The sequence below is a fragment of the Camarhynchus parvulus genome, unplaced genomic scaffold (genome assembly GCF_901933205.1).
Source record: "Camarhynchus parvulus unplaced genomic scaffold, STF_HiC, whole genome shotgun sequence".
Lineage (NCBI taxonomy): Eukaryota > Metazoa > Chordata > Aves > Passeriformes > Thraupidae > Camarhynchus > Camarhynchus parvulus.
The window spans coordinates 149,847-164,200 of NW_022148424.1; the positions used below are offsets into that span (position 1 = coordinate 149,847).

The 14,354-nt window shown below is 59.3% G+C and overlaps 3 protein-coding genes across 3 annotated transcripts; 1 reads left to right on the forward strand and 2 right to left on the reverse strand.

Moving 5' to 3' along the window:
- Positions 1 to 306: 306 nt before the first annotated feature.
- OSGEP (O-sialoglycoprotein endopeptidase) lies at positions 307 to 5,742 on the reverse strand. Its single transcript, XM_030970488.1, is given in 11 exon segments — positions 307 to 400; positions 478 to 576; positions 649 to 724; positions 1,057 to 1,147; positions 2,260 to 2,325; positions 3,280 to 3,319; positions 3,774 to 3,856; positions 3,933 to 4,028; positions 4,341 to 4,516; positions 5,314 to 5,433; positions 5,520 to 5,742. Coding segments are annotated over 11 exon segments (1,002 nt in total). The 5' UTR covers positions 5,635 to 5,742; the 3' UTR covers positions 307 to 360.
- APEX1 (apurinic/apyrimidinic endodeoxyribonuclease 1) lies at positions 5,554 to 9,801 on the forward strand. The gene is made up of 5 exons (XM_030970486.1): positions 5,554 to 5,942; positions 6,529 to 6,639; positions 6,720 to 6,877; positions 7,218 to 7,410; positions 8,189 to 9,801. The coding sequence occupies exons 2-5, from the start codon at positions 6,588 to 6,590 to the stop codon at positions 8,701 to 8,703; spliced, it is 918 nt and encodes a 305-aa protein (XP_030826346.1). The 5' UTR covers positions 5,554 to 5,942; positions 6,529 to 6,587; the 3' UTR covers positions 8,704 to 9,801.
- A 51-nt stretch (positions 9,802 to 9,852) lies between these two features.
- Positions 9,853 to 13,590, reverse strand: PIP4P1 (phosphatidylinositol-4,5-bisphosphate 4-phosphatase 1). The gene is made up of 7 exons (XM_030970483.1): positions 13,518 to 13,590; positions 13,182 to 13,357; positions 12,706 to 12,812; positions 11,926 to 12,031; positions 11,196 to 11,248; positions 11,000 to 11,090; positions 9,853 to 10,337 (listed from the first exon to the last, which is right to left on the reverse strand). The coding sequence occupies exons 1-7, from the start codon at positions 13,588 to 13,590 to the stop codon at positions 10,194 to 10,196; spliced, it is 750 nt and encodes a 249-aa protein (XP_030826343.1). The 3' UTR covers positions 9,853 to 10,193.
- Between the last annotated feature and the right edge of the window lie 764 nt (positions 13,591 to 14,354).

Sequence of the window (14,354 nt, forward strand, 5' to 3'; positions counted from 1 at the left end):
CCGATTGGGGAATAGGCAGGAGAGGGGTGAGGTTATGTAAATGAGGCATGATGGACAGAAGGGCGTCGCTTACAGTTGATTATTGACAGCTAAGGTACCCATGTGACCCAATGAAAGGGGCGTGGCTCACAGCTGTTGATTGACAGGTAATGTATTAAAACCCAATGCAAGGGGCGTGGTTTTCACCTGTTGATTGACAGATAAGGCATTAATGTAACCCAATGGAAGGGGTGTGGCTCCCCTCTAGATGGGCGGAGTGACCAATCCAATGACACCATGCACAAAAAAAGAGGCGTGGCCAGAAGACAGAGACAGGGAATATTTTATTAAAAGGGCGTGGCCATTGTGGGCGTGGCCACCTCAATCCCGCCAGGTCACCTCCACCTCGTCCGTCCGGTACCTGCCGCAGCCAGAGGTCAAAGGTCAGAGCCTGGCCAATCCCCACCCGGCCCTGCCCACCCGGCCACGCCCCCTCACCTCTGCGTGATCCCTGATTGGCTGAGCTCCGTCACTTGCCCCACCCTCAGCATCTCGCACCCGGCCTGGGCAATCATGGCGCCGTTGTCGATGCAATACCTGCAGGGTCAAAGGTCAGAGGTGCACCCCAAAGGTGTGCCACGCCCCCCTAGAGGGAGGCCACGCCCTCACCTGTCGTCGACGGGGCAGAGCTCCGCCCCCCGGGCCCTGCACATGCTCTGCAGCATCTCCTGCAGCCGGTGGTTACCTGCGCACAGGTGGGTGGGCGTTACCTGGGCGTGGCCCACCCCTGGCTCTGCCCCTGCATGCAAATGGAGTTCCGCCCCTTTTTATGCAGAGCTAGGCCGTGGCCATTTGACAGCGCCTCTTTTTGGATGGCCACGCCCCCTCAGGCGTGACCACGCCCATTTTCCATGGAGACCACACCCCTTGGTGTGACCCTGCCCACCCCAAGTGAGGCCACGCCCACCCAAAGGTGAGACCCCACCCATTTCCATAAGAACCCGCCCACCCCATGTGTGACCCCGCCCACCCCAGGTGTGACCACGCCCCCTCCCGGTGAGGCCCCTGCCCACTCACAGGCCACGCCCCCCACGAGCAGCAGGTGCCGGGCGCGGGTCAGCGCCAGCGCCCGCTCGGTGACCTCGGCCAGCATGGCGAACGCCGTCTCCTGCCACACAGAAACGGGGCAAAATCACCCAAAAACGGCACCGAAAACACCGCCAAAAATGGCCCAAATATCACCCCAAAGATGTCCCCAAAATTCTGCCAAGAATGCTGGAAAAATGGCCCAAAACCATCCCGAAAATGGCCTAAAAAGGGCCCAAAAATCAGCACAAAAATGGCCCAAAAATCGCCTCAAAAATGCCCCAAAATGTCCTAAAAATGGCACAAAAAAGACCCGAAAACTACCCCGAAAATGGCCCAAATATCACCCAAAGAATGTCCCCAAAATGGCCCAAAATTGTCCCAAGAATGTTGACAAAATGACCCAGAAACGGCCTAAAAATGGTCCAAAAATGTCCTAAAAGTGGCCTAAACTGGCCTCAAAAATGTCCCAAAATGCCCTCAAAAATGTCCTAAAACTGGCCCAAAGTCGGCCTAAAATTGTCCCAAAAACTACCCCAAAAACAGCCGAAATATCACCCGAAAAATGTCCCCAAAATTGTCCCAAGAATGTTGACAAAATGACCCAGAAACGGCCTAAAAATGGTCCAAAAATGTCCTAAAAGTGGCCTCAAAAATGTCCCAAAACCATCCCGAAAAAGTCTTAAAAACCACCACAAAAAGGCCCAGAAATGTCCCTAAAAATATCCCAAAAATATCCCAAAAATATCTCAAATTGTCTCAAGAATGTCCCCAAAAACTGTCCCAAAAATGGCCCAAAATCAGCCCGGAAAATGACCCAAAAATGCCCTCAATCTGTTCAAAAATATGGCCCCGAAAATGCCCCAAAAACTCCCCAAAAAACAGACCAAAAACATCCCAAAAATTTCCTGAGAACGGCCCAAAAAGGTTCCAAAAACGAGCACAGAAATGGCCCAAAAATGTCCTAAAAATGGCCCAAAAATGCCCTAAAATGAACCAAAAATGTCCTAAAAATGGCCTAAAAATGTCCTAAAATGGACCAAAAACCAGCACAAAAATGGCCCTAAAATGGCCTAAAAATGCCCCAAAAATGCCCCAAAATTGCACCCAAAATTAACTCCCCAAAATCCCCGTTAATTAATCCGGCCCCTCATTAATTACCCTAATTAATCACCCTAATTAACGGCTCATTACCTGCAGGGAGAAGCAGAGATCCTCCGGGGTCGCCTCCCCCGACTCCAGCAGCTTCGGGGTCACAGCCTGGGGGGAAAGACCCAAATTTTGGGGCAGTTTGGGGGGTTTTGGGTCAATTTTGGGGTTTTGGGGTGAATTTTGGGGTTTGGGGTCAATTTTTGCTGTTTTTGGGGCGGTTTTGGGGTCACTTTTGAGGGGTTTTGGGTCAATTTTGGGGTTTGAGGTAAGATTTGGGGTTTTGGGTCAGTTTTGGGATTTTTGGCTAAATTTTCAGGTGAGTTTTAGGTAACCAAAGTTTTGGGGTCAGTGTTGGGATTTTGAGGTCAATCCCAGATATTTTGGGATCAGTTTTGGGGGTTTTGGGGTCAGATTTGGGTTTTTGGGCCAATTTTGGGATTTTTGGCTCAATTTTGGGGTGAATTTTGGGTAACCAAAGTTTTGGGGTCAGTGTTGGGATTTTGGGGTCAATCCCAGAGATTTTGGGGTCAGTTTTGGGGTTTTTGGGGTCTCCAGGTGGATTTTGGGATCCCCAGGTGAATTTTGGGGTCAATTCCAGAAATTTTGGGGTCGGTTTTGGGATTTTGAGATCAGATTGCGGATTTTGGGGTCAATCCCAGGGATTTTGGGGTCCCCAAGGGGTTTTCGGGAACCCCAGGTGGATTTTGGGGTCAGTTTTAAGGTTTTAGGGTTTTGGGATGATTAGTGGTCAGTTTTGGGGTGAGTTTTGGGGTTTTTGGGTCAGTTTTGGGGTCAGCTTTAAGGTTTTATGGGTTCGGATAGTTTGGGGTCAGTTTTGGGGTGAATTTGGGGATTTTGGTACCTGTGCAGGTTTGGGGACAGTTTTGGGGTGAATTTGGGGATTTTTGGTCCCTGTGCAGGTTTGGGGACAGTTTTGGGGTGAATTTGGGGGTTTTTGGTACCTGTGCGGGTTTGGGGTCGGTTTTGGGGTGAATTTCCGGGTTTTTGGTCCCTGTGCGGGTTTGGGGTCGGTTTTGGGGTGAATTTCCGGGTTTTTGGTACCTGCAGGTGGGAGAGCAGCCCCGAGAAGGAGACGCCCTGCCTTGGGGCCGATGACCCCATGGTTTGGCAGCAGCGAACGCAATTTGGGGCAAAATCCCATGGTTTTGGGTCAGTTAAAGGAATTTGAGGGAAAATCCCGGGGTTTTGGGTCAGTTAAAGGAATTTGGGGGAAAATCCTGGGGTTTTGGGTCACCTTGGGGGTTTTGGGGTCACTTTGGGGGATTTCAGGGTCCATTTTAGGGTCAGTTTTCGGCTCAGTTTTGGGGTAATTTCAGGGGATTTTCGGGTCATTTCAGGGTCACTTTTGGGGTCATTTTTGGGGTAATTTCAGGAGTTTTTGGGGTCAGTTTTGGGGTAATTTCAGGGGGTTTTGGGGTCAGTTTTGGAGTCATTTTTGGGGTCATTTTTGGGGTAATTTCAGGGGGTTTTGGGGTCACTTTTGGGGTTAGTTCTGGGGTAATTTCAGGCAGTTTTGGGGTCACTTTCGGGGTCACTTTTGGGTCAATTCCAGGCGGTTTTGGGCTCACCTCTTGGCCAGCTGCTCCACGTTGTAGCCGGGGCTGGGGGCGTTGGGGATCTGCGGGCAAAGGGGCGGGGTCAGTCTGGGGGCGGGGCCAGTCCCGGTGGGCGTGGTCGCGGTGGGTGTGTCCCACCTGCAGCAGCCGGGCCAATCGGTCGATGCAGTTGCCCACGGCCACGTCCAGGGTCTCGCCCAGGATCCGGTACCGGCGCCGCGCGTACGCGATCACCTGGGGGCGGGGCAGGGGGCGTGGCTATCGCGACAGGGGCCCTTCCTTGCGTCTCCCGTCGCGGTATCGGCTATTTCCTCACACCTCTGTCGCGATACCCCGCGATATCGGCCATTTTCCTCCCTTTCCCATTGTGACATCCCATGATATCAGCCACTTCCTCCCTCTGCCATCGCAATACCTCGCGATATCGGCCATTCCCTCCCTCCCCCATCACGATATCTCACGATACTGGCCGCTGCCCCTTCCCCCCGCCCCTTATCCCCCCCTATCGCGGCCCTATCGCGGCCCTATCGCCCCCTATGGCGGCACCTGGGTGTTGCCGCCGCTGACGTAGAGCACGAGCGGGTCGGGGGCGGGGCCGACGGCGCGGCCCATCTCGATGTGGCCCAGGCAGTGATTGACAGCCAGCAGGGGCCGCCCCCAGAGCTGCGCCAGCGTCCGGGCCACGGCCGCCACCACGGCCAGAGGGGAGCCCATGCCCGGGCCTGGCGCCGCGACAAACCAATCAATAATTAATAAATAAATTATAAATTATTAAATTAAAAAAACCCCACGGAGTGTGAGTGGGAGCTGCCAAAATAACCCAAAAAACCCCAAAATCCCCCCAAAACCCACCCCCCGGAGTGCATGGGATCGTCCAAACCCTCCCCCAGGAATGAATGGGATCGTCCAGAACCCCCCCCATTCCCCGTGGTGAGTGGGAGGGTCCAAATCCCCCCGGGGGTGAAAGGGATCGCCCAACCCCCCCTTCCCGCGGGGTGCGTGGAAGCGTCCAAACATCCCAAAAATTCCCAAAATTCCCCCAAACCCCCCCTGGGTGAGGGGGACGGTCCAAAACAACCCAAAAGCCCCCAAAAATCCCCCCCCGGGGTGAGTGGGAGGGTCCAAAACACCCCAAAAACCCCAAAAATCTCCCCCAAAATCCTACAGGAACCCCCCGAGAGCCCCAAATCCCCTCAGGACCGCCCAAAAACCCCAATGGGAACCCCAGAACACTCCCCAAAATTCCCACAAATCCCAATAAAAACCCCAAAAACCAAATTTATGGGGTCTGTAGGAGACCTACGGGGGATCTAGAGGAGATCTATAGGGGATTTATGGGGTCCATGGGGGATTTACGTGGTTTATGTGTGATTTATGAGGGACCTATGGGGGATTTATGGGATCTATAAAGATTTATGGGGGATTTATGGGATCTGTGGGATCTGTAGGGTCTAACAGCGATTTACGGGGTCTCTGTGTGTTCCCGGTCCCGTTCCCGGTGCCGTTCCGGGCCCGGTACCTTTGGTGAAGGCCACCCCGTCCAGGTCGCGGGGCTGCAGCCCCGCCTCGCTGAGCGCGGCTCGCACCAGCCCCAGCACCACGGCGCGGTGGTGCCGCCCGGTGGGCCCGGGGGCGAACCCTGCGGAGGGAGAGGGATTAGCACCGGGGAACGGCACCGGCACCGGAACCGGGACGGGAGAATGAAGGAAGGGGAAGTGACGTCACCGTGTCCCGGCGGCGTGACGTAGGTGGCGCGGCGGTTGCTGAGGACGGCGCCGTCGCGCACCACCCCCGCCCCCACCTTGTTGGCGGAGCCCTCCAGGCCCAGCACGGTCGGCATGACGTCACGCACGGGGCTTTCCCCCGGTGTTGCCGCCGCCGCCGCTTCTCCGCCTCACGGCGCTTCTCCCGCCGCTCCGCTACGTCACTTCCGTTTCCCGCCTCAAGCCTCTCCCAGCCTCAGGGGCGTTTCCGGTTCCGGTCACGCCCCCCCATTGACCAGAGCTCCCCTCACGCTTTCCCGCGCGCGCGGAGCCGCCGCTCCCGCCGCCGCCGCTGATTGGTCCCGCGCTCTGAGGCACGGCGCGCTCTGATTGGTCCCGCGCGCTGAGGCACGGCGGGCGCTGATTGGTCGTCCCAGGGGCTGAGGTACATAGCGCTCTGATTGGCCCCGGGTGGGGGGGGGCGGGGACACCGAGGTACGGCGCGCTCTGATTGGTCCCGCGCGCTGAGGTACGGCGCGCTCTGATTGGTTGGGGGGAAGGGACCGCGGATGGGGGGGCGGGTTTAACCGGGAGAGCGGCGGGCGCTGATTGGGCACTGCGGAAGATGATTGACAGACGGTGCAGGAGGGGCGGAGCGGGCGGGTTGGGCCCGGTTCGGGCCCGGTTCGGGGCCGATCGCTCCCGGTTCAGGCCCGGCCCCGCCCCCAAAGCCGCACGTGGCGGCGGCGGGCGCTGATTGGCTGGCGCGGCGTGTAGGGAGGCGCGCTCTGATTGGCAGAGCTGTGAGGGGAGGCGGGTGTTAAGGCCATGGCGAGCGCTGATTGGCCGGGCAGTGAGGGGAGGCGGGAGGGCTCAAAGCCTGGAGAGCTCTGATTGGCTGGGCTGTGAGGGGAGGGTTTAAAGCCGCGGCGCGCGCTGATTGGCCAGTCTGAGGGGGAGGCGGGGTTTAAATCCCCCGGCGAGCTGTCATTGGCTCGCGCCGATGACGTCCTCCTCTCTCTCCGGCGCAGGGGCGGAGCTTAAAGGCCGAGAGGGCGTGTCCAGCGGCGGAAGGGGCGGGGCCGGCGCCATGCCGAAGCGCGGGAAGAAGAAGGAGGAGAACGGGAGCGGGGACGAGGCCGGTGAGTGACCAGTATAAACCATTATAAACCAGTATGGACCAATTTAAACCAGTACTAACCATTGGCCCCTCCCCCTTTAGGCCCCGCCCCCGCCAAGGCCCCCAAGGCGTCGCCGGCCCCGCTTTATGAGGACCCGCCCACCCGCGAGGCCACGCCCGACGGGCGGCGCTGGACGCTCAAGGTGACGTCATGGAACGTGGACGGGCTGAGGGCGTGGCTGAAAAAAGGCGGGGCCAAGGTAAGGGGTGGGGCTTGTGGGCATGGGGGCGGCACAAGGGCGGGGCCAGGTGAGTGGGCGGGGCTTTGTGAGAGTGTGGCTATGCAGGGGCGGGGCCAAGGTGAGTGGGAGGAGTTTCTTCCATCTTCGGTTAATTTTGGACAGTTCTTCACCGTTTTTTGGGTATTTTCAGATAGATTTTCACCGTTTTGGGGTGTTTTCTCCCCAGTGTGTTCAGGAGGAGCTTTTCGCCGTTTCTAGGTTAATTTTGGGCCGTTTTTCACTGGTTTTGATGGGGCTTTTCCCCATTTTTAGGTATTTTCAGATAGATTTTCACCGTTTTCGTGCTTTTCCTCCCCAGTGGGTGCAGGAGGAGGCGCCGGACGTGCTGTGCCTGCAGGAGACCAAGTGCGCGGCGTCGGCGGTGCCGGCCGAGCTGCGGGAGCTGCCGGGGCTGCCGCACCAGTTCTGGAGCAGCGCCAAGGACCGGCCGGGCTACAGCGGCGTGGGGCTGCTGGCCAAGACAGAGCCCCTGGACGTCACCTACGGCATCGGTGAGCCGCTCCGAAATGGCCAGAATCCGCCCCAAAAACGCCCCAGTGTTGCCTTGAAATCGCACTGAAAATGGCCGCAGGACTGCGCTGGAATTGCCTTTAAATCGGCCTAAAAACAGCCCCAGAACTGTGCTGGAATCGTCCTTGAATCGGCCTAAAAACAGCCCCAAAATCGCCCCAAAACTGCCACGGAACTGTCCTGGAAATCACCCTGAAAACTGCCCCAGAATTGGTCTCTAAACTGTTCTGGAATTGCCCATAAATTGCCCTAAAAATGGCCCCGAAATCGCCCTAAAAACAGCCCCAAAATAGCCCCAAAACTGTCCTGGAACTGACCTGAAATCACCCCAAACTGCCCCAAAAATCACTCTGAAATTGCCCCAAAACCGACCCAAAATCACCCAAATACATCAACCCAGAACTGCCCCGAAATTGCCCCAAAACCACCCTGAAAAGTGCCCCAAAACTGCCATGGAACTGACCTGAAATCACCCCAAACTGCCCCAAGAACCGCCCTGAAACTGCCCCAAAACCAGCCCAAAATCACCCAAATATATCAACCCAAAACCACCCCGAAACCAGCCCAAAACTGCCATGGAACTGACCTGAAAACTGCGCAGAGAGAGGCCCCAAAATCGCCCCAAACTGCCCCAAACCACCCCAAAATCCCTCCCAGTCCCTCCCAATCCCCTCAAATCCCATCCCAGTGATTCCCAATGCACTCCAGCTCTCTCCCAGTATAGACCAGTCATTCCCAACCCCATTTATCTCCTCCCAGGTGACCCCGAGCACGACGTGGACGGCCGCGTGCTCACGGCCGAGTTCCCCTCCCTGTTCGTGGTGTGCGCCTACGTGCCCAACGCCGGGCGGGGCCTGGTGCGCCTGGAGCCGCGGCTGCGCTTCGACGCCGCCTTCCTGCGCTTCCTGCAGCGCCTGGACGCGCGCAAGCCCGTGCTGCTCTGCGGCGACCTCAACGTGGCGCACGCCGAGATCGACCTGTGCCACCCGCGCGCCAACCGCGCCAGCGCCGGCTTCACGCCGCAGGAGAGGGAGGGCTTCTCCAAACTCCTCGACTCCGGGTTCGTGGACTCCTTCCGGCACCTGTACCCCGAGGCCAGGGGCGCCTTCACCTTCTGGACGTACCTGGGCGACGCGCGGGCGCGCAACGTGGGCTGGCGGCTGGACTACGCCGTGGTGTCGCGGCGCCTGCTGGGGGCGCTGTGCGACTGCAAGATCCGCAGCGCCGTCCAGGGCAGCGACCACTGCCCCATCACGGCGCTGCTGGCCGTTTAAAGGGGCGGAAACTGGGTAAAAATCCGCCAAAATTGGGTCAAAATCGGTCAAAGTTTGAGTTTGTAGCATTTTTGCCTTTCAGTTCAGTGGTTTTGGCCCAAAATTGGCTGAAAGTTGGCTCAAATTCAGTCAAAATCACTCAGAGTTAGAGATGCTTTTAATTGGATATGTTTTGGCCCAAAATCGGCTCGATTTAGCTCAGAATTGGCCCAAATTCACACAAAATCGCTCGAAATCGCTCAATATTCGAGTTTCATGCCATGCTCTGGTCTTGGATATGTTTTTGCCCAAAATCGGCTGAAATTCGCTCAAAATCGCCCAAACTTGTAGTTCGATACCATTGTCCGCTTTTAATTAGAAGTACTTTAGATCAAAATTGGCTCAAATTGACCCAAAATTGGCTCAAATTCACTCCAAGTCAGTCAAAGTGAGACACATTTAGTTGGACGTGTTTTGCCCCAAAATTGAGTTAAGCTGACCCAAAATCGGCTGAAATTCACTCAAAATCACTCGAAATTTGACATTCTTGATTAGATGCATTTTGGCCCAAAATTGGCTCCAATTGACCCAAAACTGGCTTGGAATGAGTCAAAGTTAAAGTTGGTTGGGCTGGGCGGAAATCGTCCCAAAATCGGCTGAAATTCCCTCAAAATGACCCAGAGTTCGTTGTTGATGATGTCATCAAAGCCAAAATGGCTTTCTCTGGTTTTTATAAGTATCGACCCAAAATGTCCTAAAATCAACCCAAAACCTCCCCAAACTGACCCAAAACCTCGTTTTTACCCCAAATTTCCCCAAAAATGCCCAAATTCCGGTTCTGATGACATCATCAGCCTCAGAATGGTTCTCTGCCCCGTTTTTACCCAAATTTCCCCAAAACCACCCAAATTTCAGTTAGGTTGACGTCATCAGCCCCAAGACGATGCCCCACCCCCGTTTTTACCGAAATTCCCCCCAATTTACCCAAATTTGGGTCTCTCAGGTGCTGCTGCCGCTGCTCGGACACAAAATCCCCCAAAACTGCCCCAAAACCCTTCTGGCCCCTCCCCCTCTTTAGACCCCGCCCCCTTAGACCCCTCCCCCAGCCCCGCCCCCTCAGGCCCCGCCCCTTTGGTTTTTCTTTTAATAAAAGTGAATTTTGGGGTGAAAAATGCCGGTTTCGGGTTTATTTACAATGCGGCCACGCCCCCTCGGTGGGCGTGGCCAATAAATAACGCTGTACACGGAAAGGGGGCGGGGCTTATGTACAAGTGGGCGGGCACATGCGGGAAAGGGGCGGGACCATGCAAAATAAAGAAGGGGCGGGGCCGGAAGGGGATGAGTCGTCCAATGGCGAAGGGGCGTGGCTGTGTGACATCATAGTGACAAGCCACGCCCACTGGCATGTCCTTTGATGAAAAGGGGCGTGTCCCATGAAGAAGTGGGCGTGTCCCGCGAGGAAAAGGGTGTGTCCCACCGGGAGAGGGGCGTGTCCGGGCGGGTGGGCGTGGTCAGGCGCGCGGTGGGAGGGGCTGGCTGACGCGCACGCAGCCCCAATAGGCCGCGCGCAGCAGACACGCCCCGCGCCCCGCCCCAGCGCCGCACGCCGCCGGCACCCACCGCGCCCCCCGGCGCCACGCCCACCACGTGCCGGCCTGGGGGCGGGGCCACACGGGGCGGGGTCAGCCTCTGGACACGCCCCCCTGGCCACGCCCTGCTCTTGTTTCTTACATCGTGCTCCTTCAAGCCACACCCACTTTTCTCACGCCCCTCAGAGCCACACCCACTAAAAGCCCACCCACTTAAGCCCCACCCCTTAAAACCCCCCACATAAGCCCCACCCTTAAAAGCCCCTCCCCTTGAAGCCACACCCTTTAAAACCACGGCCACTTAAGCCCCACTTTTTAAAGCCCCTCCCCTTTTACACCCCACCCATTCAAGCCACACCCCTTAAAGCCACATCCTTTAAAGCCCCTCCCCCTCAAGCTCCACCCATTTAAGGCCAACCTCTGTCAAGCCCCTCCCACTTAAGTCCCACCCCTTAAATATCCCTCCCCATTTAAGCCCCTCCCCTTTAAGCCCTACCCTTTCAAGCCCCTCCCCTTTCAAGCCCGGCCCTTTAAAGCCCTGCCCCTTAAAACCCTATGCCTTTGAGCCCCACCCTCTTAATCTCCACCCACTTAAGCCCCACCCCTTCAAGCCCCTCCCCTTTAAGCCCCACCCATTTCCTCTTTTGGCCCCACCCCTTTCTGCCCACGCCCCACCAAACTCCTCTTGCAGCCCCTCTGGCCCCGCCCCCTTTGGCCCCGCCCCTCACCGCCAGCCCGGCCGCGGCCCCGCCCATCAGCAGGGCGGCCAATAGGCAGCAGAGGCAGCGTCGCCGTGGGAACCGCCGGCCAATCGCAGACCTGGGCGGGGCCAGAGGGGCGTGGTCAGATCCGGAAAGGGCGTGGCAACGCCCACACATATGAGGGGGCGTGGTCTCCGTATAAAGGGGGCGGGGCCTGACTTACACCTTGCGGCAGTGCGGGCAGCGAGCCAATGAGCGCTCGGGGAGCTCCGCCCACTGCGGGGAAAGGGGCGTGGTCACACGGGGGCGTGGCTAAGCAGCCAGAGGGGGCGGGGCATGAAGCAGGAGAGGATTGGGGGTTCAGGGGGCGGAGTTTGGGGTGGGATTTGTTGAAGGGGCGGGGGTAAAAAGGTTTGGTTTAAAGGGGAGGGGCTTAAATAGGCGGGGCTTTAATGGGTGGGGTTAAAGGGGAGGAGCTTAAGAGGGTAAGGCTTTAAAGGGTGAGTGGGAGGGGCTTTGAAAGGTGGGGACTAAGTGGGTGGGGCTTAAAGAGGTGGGGCATTAAGGGGTGGGGCTTAAAGGGGAGTAAATGGGTGGGGATTTAAGGGGTGGGGCTTAAAGTGGAAGAGGCTTAAGTGGGTGTGGCCTAAGTGGGTGGAACTTTAAAGGGTGGGACTTGAAGCAGGAGGGGCGTGGCTTATCAGGAAGGGGCGTGGCCACAACGGGAGAGTGGTTTAATGGGGTGGGGTCGCAAGTGGGGGTGTGGTCAGGGCAGTGGCGTGGTTTTGCATGCACAATGAGGTGGGCGTGGCCGAAGGGGGCGTGTCTCACCAGGAAGGGCCCCCCGCAGTGGGTTAATGAAAACGCGGTGTGGTTTAATGGGGCGTGGCCAGGGAAGGGGCGTGGCTTTGCATGCACAATGAGGTGGGCGGGGCCGAAGGGGCGTGTCTCACCAGGAAGGGCCCCCCGCAGTGGGCGCAGGCCACGCGCACGCCCCCGGGGGCGGGGTCAGGGCTGGGCGCGCCCGTCTGCACCGGGCCCAGGTTGATGATCCTCTTACTGGGAGAACTGGGTTGTACTGGGAGGGACTGGGAACCCCCCAGTGCCCCCAGTGCGGCCCTGGATCCTCTTACTGGGAGAACTGGGTTGTACTGGGAGGGACTGGGAACCCCCCAGTACGCCCAGTGCAGCCCTGGTTCCTCTTACTGGGTTATACTGGGTTATACTGGGATGGACTGGGAGGGACTGGGTTATACTGGGAGGGACTGGGTTATACTGGGAGGGACTGGGAAGGGGGCGGGGCACCCGAGGGATGCGTCCAGTGCTCCCAGTATAAACCAGTAACTCCTCCCAGCCCCTCCCAGTTCTCCCCAGTCCATCCCAGTATAAACCAGTAACCCCCACATCCCCTCCCAGTATAAACCAGTAAGCCCCAATCCCCTCCCAGTCCCTCCCAGGGCTCCCATTACGGACCAGAATGGTTCCCAGTCCCTCCCAGTATAAACCAGTGACCCCTAAACCCCCTCCCAGTACAAACCGGTAACTCCAATTCCCCTTCTAACCCTTTCCCAGTCCCTCCCAGTACGAACCAGTGACCCCCAATCCCCTCCCAGTACAAACCAGTGACCCCCAAAACTCCTCCCAGTATAAACCAGTAAGCCCTAAACCCCTCCCAGGCCCTCCCAGTATAACCCAGCTCCCCTTTAGCCCCTCCCAGTGCTCCCAGTACAGACCAGTACGGCCGCGGGCAGGCGATGCGCTGCGCCGAGGCCCGGCACACCAGCAGGCAGTTACACGGGCACCGCACGTACTTCTTCCCGCCGGGCGCCGTCCTGATTGGCTGCCGCCGGGAGCGGGGCGTGGCCTCAGCGGGGGACACGCCCACCCACCCCAGACCCCACCCATCCCACCGGCACCCAACCCAAAGCCCGCCCACCCACCCCAAACCCCGCCCATCCCACCGGCACCCACCCCAAACCCCGCCCAGACCTCTCCACAGTGAGGCCACGCCCCTTCATGGAGCCATGCCCACTCAGACAATGCCCACCCACATAAAACCCCGCCCCGGCCTCTCCCCCTCAAGCCACGCCCCTCAGAGCCCCGCCCACCCGCTCAAACCCCGCCCACATAACCCCAAACCCCGCCCATCCCTGCCTCACCCACTCAGACCCCGCCCCGCTCCCCTCCCCTCCAGGCCCCGCCCCCTCACCGTGGCCTCGCCACACCCCCCGCACTTGACCACGTGCTGGTGCGTCTTCCCCTCGACGCTGATTGGCCGCTGGCACACGCGGCACGTGACCGCCGGAGGCCCCGCCCCCGGCGCCTCGGGGCTGCCCAACGGCGAGTAAGGGGGCGGGGCCTCGCCCGGACCCGCCCCCGCACCGCCTGCCAACGGGAGAGCGGTGATTTACGGACGAAGCCACGCCCACAAAGCCACGCCCTCCCCGGAGCGCGCTAAGCCACGCCCCTCCGGATTTGGCGCCTCACGCAGACCCCGCCCACGATTTAAACCCCGCCCACCCGGCGGGGCTCCGCCCCTTCTCACCGGCGGCCGCGGCCCCGCCCGGGCCCGGCCCCGCCTCGGGCGGCAGCAGCGGCGATCGCTCCCCGTCCGCCATGACAGCGCCCTGCGGCCACGCCCCCCCGAGCCCGATTGGCCCATCCCGGTCACGCGGGGGCGGCCCCGCCACCGCCCGCGCCGCCATTGGCCGCGCTGCCTCACGTGAGGAGCGCCGCGCGCTCCTATTGGCTCTTCGTGGATCACGTGACACTCCGCCTGCATTCTAATTCGGCGTTGCCCTGGCAACGCCAGCGCGCCGCTCTTCCTGGTCCCCCACCGCGCGCTCCGATTGGCCCTGCTTTACCACGTGATCCTCCCAGTCTCGCTTTTAACCGGCGTTGCCTTGACTACGCCCGCGCCCGGGTTTTCCGGGTCCCCCACCGCGCGCTCCCATTGGCCGCGCCGCGTCACGTGACGCTCCCCGCCTCCGCAGCACTCATGGTTGCCGTGGTAACGCCTGCGCTCCGTTCTTCCGGGTTCTTCTCCTCGCGCTCCTATTGGCCCAGCTTTTCCACGTGACCCCTCCGCCTCTCTTTTGTTCGGCGTTGCCTTGACAACGCCCTCGCTCATCTTTTCCGGGTTCCCCTCCCCGCGCTCCCATTGGCTCCTCACTCATCACGTGACATCCCCCGCCTCCATTTCATGCATTCCGGGCACCGCCCCGCCCACCGCGCCCTCCCATTGGCCGCTTCCCCCGGCGCCGCGCGCTCTGATTGGCCACCCCTCCCGCCGCTCCTTCTTCCCGTCTCCATGGCGACGCGGCAGCGCTCTCCGATTGGGCGAGGCGCGGGGGGCGCGCCGGTGACGTCAGGGGAAGCGCCG